Source organism: Tarenaya hassleriana, unplaced genomic scaffold (assembly GCF_000463585.1).
Source record: "Tarenaya hassleriana unplaced genomic scaffold, ASM46358v1 Cleome1, whole genome shotgun sequence".
Classification (NCBI taxonomy): Eukaryota; Viridiplantae; Streptophyta; class Magnoliopsida; order Brassicales; family Cleomaceae; genus Tarenaya; species Tarenaya hassleriana.
The window spans coordinates 358,130-360,288 of NW_010960187.1; the positions used below are offsets into that span (position 1 = coordinate 358,130).

The 2,159-nt window shown below is 47.4% G+C and overlaps 1 protein-coding gene across 1 annotated transcript; it reads right to left on the minus strand.

Annotated features, from left to right (window-relative positions):
- LOC104824202 lies at positions 1 to 795 on the minus strand. The gene has a single exon (XM_010556199.1). The coding sequence runs from the start codon at positions 793 to 795 to the stop codon at positions 1 to 3; it is 795 nt and encodes a 264-aa protein (XP_010554501.1).
- Positions 796 to 2,159: the final 1,364 nt, after the last annotated feature.

Below are 2,159 nucleotides of genomic sequence, written 5' to 3' on the forward strand. Positions count from 1 at the left end.
TCAGCTTTCTGTGTAAAATTCCTTCGGGTATCCGTCTGGTCCCGGGGCTTTGTTGTCCGGAAGGGAGAAGAACGTATTCTTAATGTCCTCATCTGTAGGTATAGCATCGAGATCCAAACTCCCCGACCATCTGTATGGTATAAGTTCCTGCAACCAAGCAATAGAAGGCACTCTAACACTAGTATCTCGCACTCCGAGCAAACCAGTATAAAAGGATACCACGTGGGCTTTAATCTGGGTCAGAGTGGTCAGCCTGTTGCCATTCTCATCTTCCAGGTAATGGATGTGATTCCTTGCTATTCGGCTTGATGTGCATCGGTGGAAATAGGCAGTATTTTTGTCTCCCATTCTCAACCATTGTATTCTCGATCTTTGGCGATAGAACCTCTCTTCCGCAGCAGCCAGAATCATATAATTTTGACGCTGAGACTTTTCTTCCGCTATCAATTCCGGTGTAGGGGTATTTAGGACACGGTCCTGAGTTCTGCTGAGGCAAATTTGTGCTTCCTGGACCCTCTGAGACAGTTGCGAGAATCTCTTGCTATTTAAGGCTCGGAGTGGTCTCTTTAGCTGCTTCAAGGAACTGCATAGCTGGCGTGGGGTGTCTGGAAATCGGATAAGACACGGTGTGTGGTCTGAGTGTCCAGGTGGTGCGAACTCTGCAAAAGCATTCGGGTAAGCCTCTCTCCATTTAGTATTACCCATGGCACGGTCCAATTTCACGGACAACGGGTCATCAGTCTGATTATTGCACCATGTGAACATGGAGCCATTCCTGCAGGTCAAGCATTCCATGTTGCTGGCTCGAATTTTTCGGGAAATCCGAACGCTCCTGTGGATAAAGTGCTTGGTTGAAATCGCCTAAAACAATCCATGGGCTCTGTTGGAGTGGCGGATACGTGCCAAGTTGCTTAATCTCCTGCCATAGAGTTCTCCTTTCGATCACCGATGTATGCGCGTAGACAAATGTTGCCGTCAACTTTAGATTGAGCCTCTTGTTTTCAATACTACATGTTACAGCCTGTTTTGTAGATTGATAGACTGTAACACAAGTCGAGTCTTCCCATACGAGCCAAATCCTTGCTGTGTTTCGGTCTACAAAATGACAGGCATGTCTCCATCCCGGTGGTATCGCATTTGCTATCCGATCAGAATTTCTTTCTTGTATGCGAGTCTCCAAAAACGCTCCCATCACTAGCTTGTGTTCCAAAATCCACTTACGTGTCAAAAACCTCCTACCTTGGGCATTCAAACCCCTAACGTTCCAAGCAAAAATCATGGGTATCCCTTCGAATTTTTTAATTTCCTCTCGTGGCCTTACGGCCACGGCTTTTTGAGGTAACCTCCGTAAAACCCTGGTTATCAGGCTTGCCCTTTTTTGATGGCTTATCGTGGTGGGTGATTTGGTGTGAGGTGGCTGTTTGTGGCTTTGTCTTTGAAGGAGGCTGAGTGTTGGTTCCTGAATGTTGTTTGGCAGTAGTGTTTTCTACGTTCACAGTATCAGATGGGCTAATCAAACTGTCCTCCTGATGTGGCTGTGGTATTGGTGGTTGCTTTTCGGTGAGATCTGTAACTCCAACGTGATTCATAGCTGTGGTGGTAGCGGTGATGGTTGCCACAATTGGAGGAGATAGAGGACAGTGATTACGACTGTGGCCAAGTTCCGAGCAGTGGGGGCAACTCGGGGGCAACCAGTCGTAGGAGACATCTATGATATGTTCCTGCCCTTCAGGAAGTGTGACCATGATATTCCTAGGTGGGGCATGTCGGAGGTTCACGTCGATGAAAATCCTTGCTACCATAACATTCTCTTTCGTTGCTGTTGAACGATCTGGATACAGAGGATTCCCAATACTAGTTGCGATTCGGCTTAGACATTCAGTGCTGAATAACTGATGCGGCAAATTCCGAAAAGATACCCAGGTTTCTATCGATGTGAGTACAGGCTTGGTCGGAGTATGATACGGACTCCATGCAGAAACGAACATCGGGCAGGGGCCAACATGCCAGAACTTCCTGCTTAATGCCAACTCTTTCACTCGGAGATTAGGCACTTTGAATAAGAACGTACCATTTCCGATGTCTTGCACCTTCACCCTCGGACCGTTCCGAGACCACATCGCATTGGAGACTCCTACAATTCTTCCCATGGTAGGCGG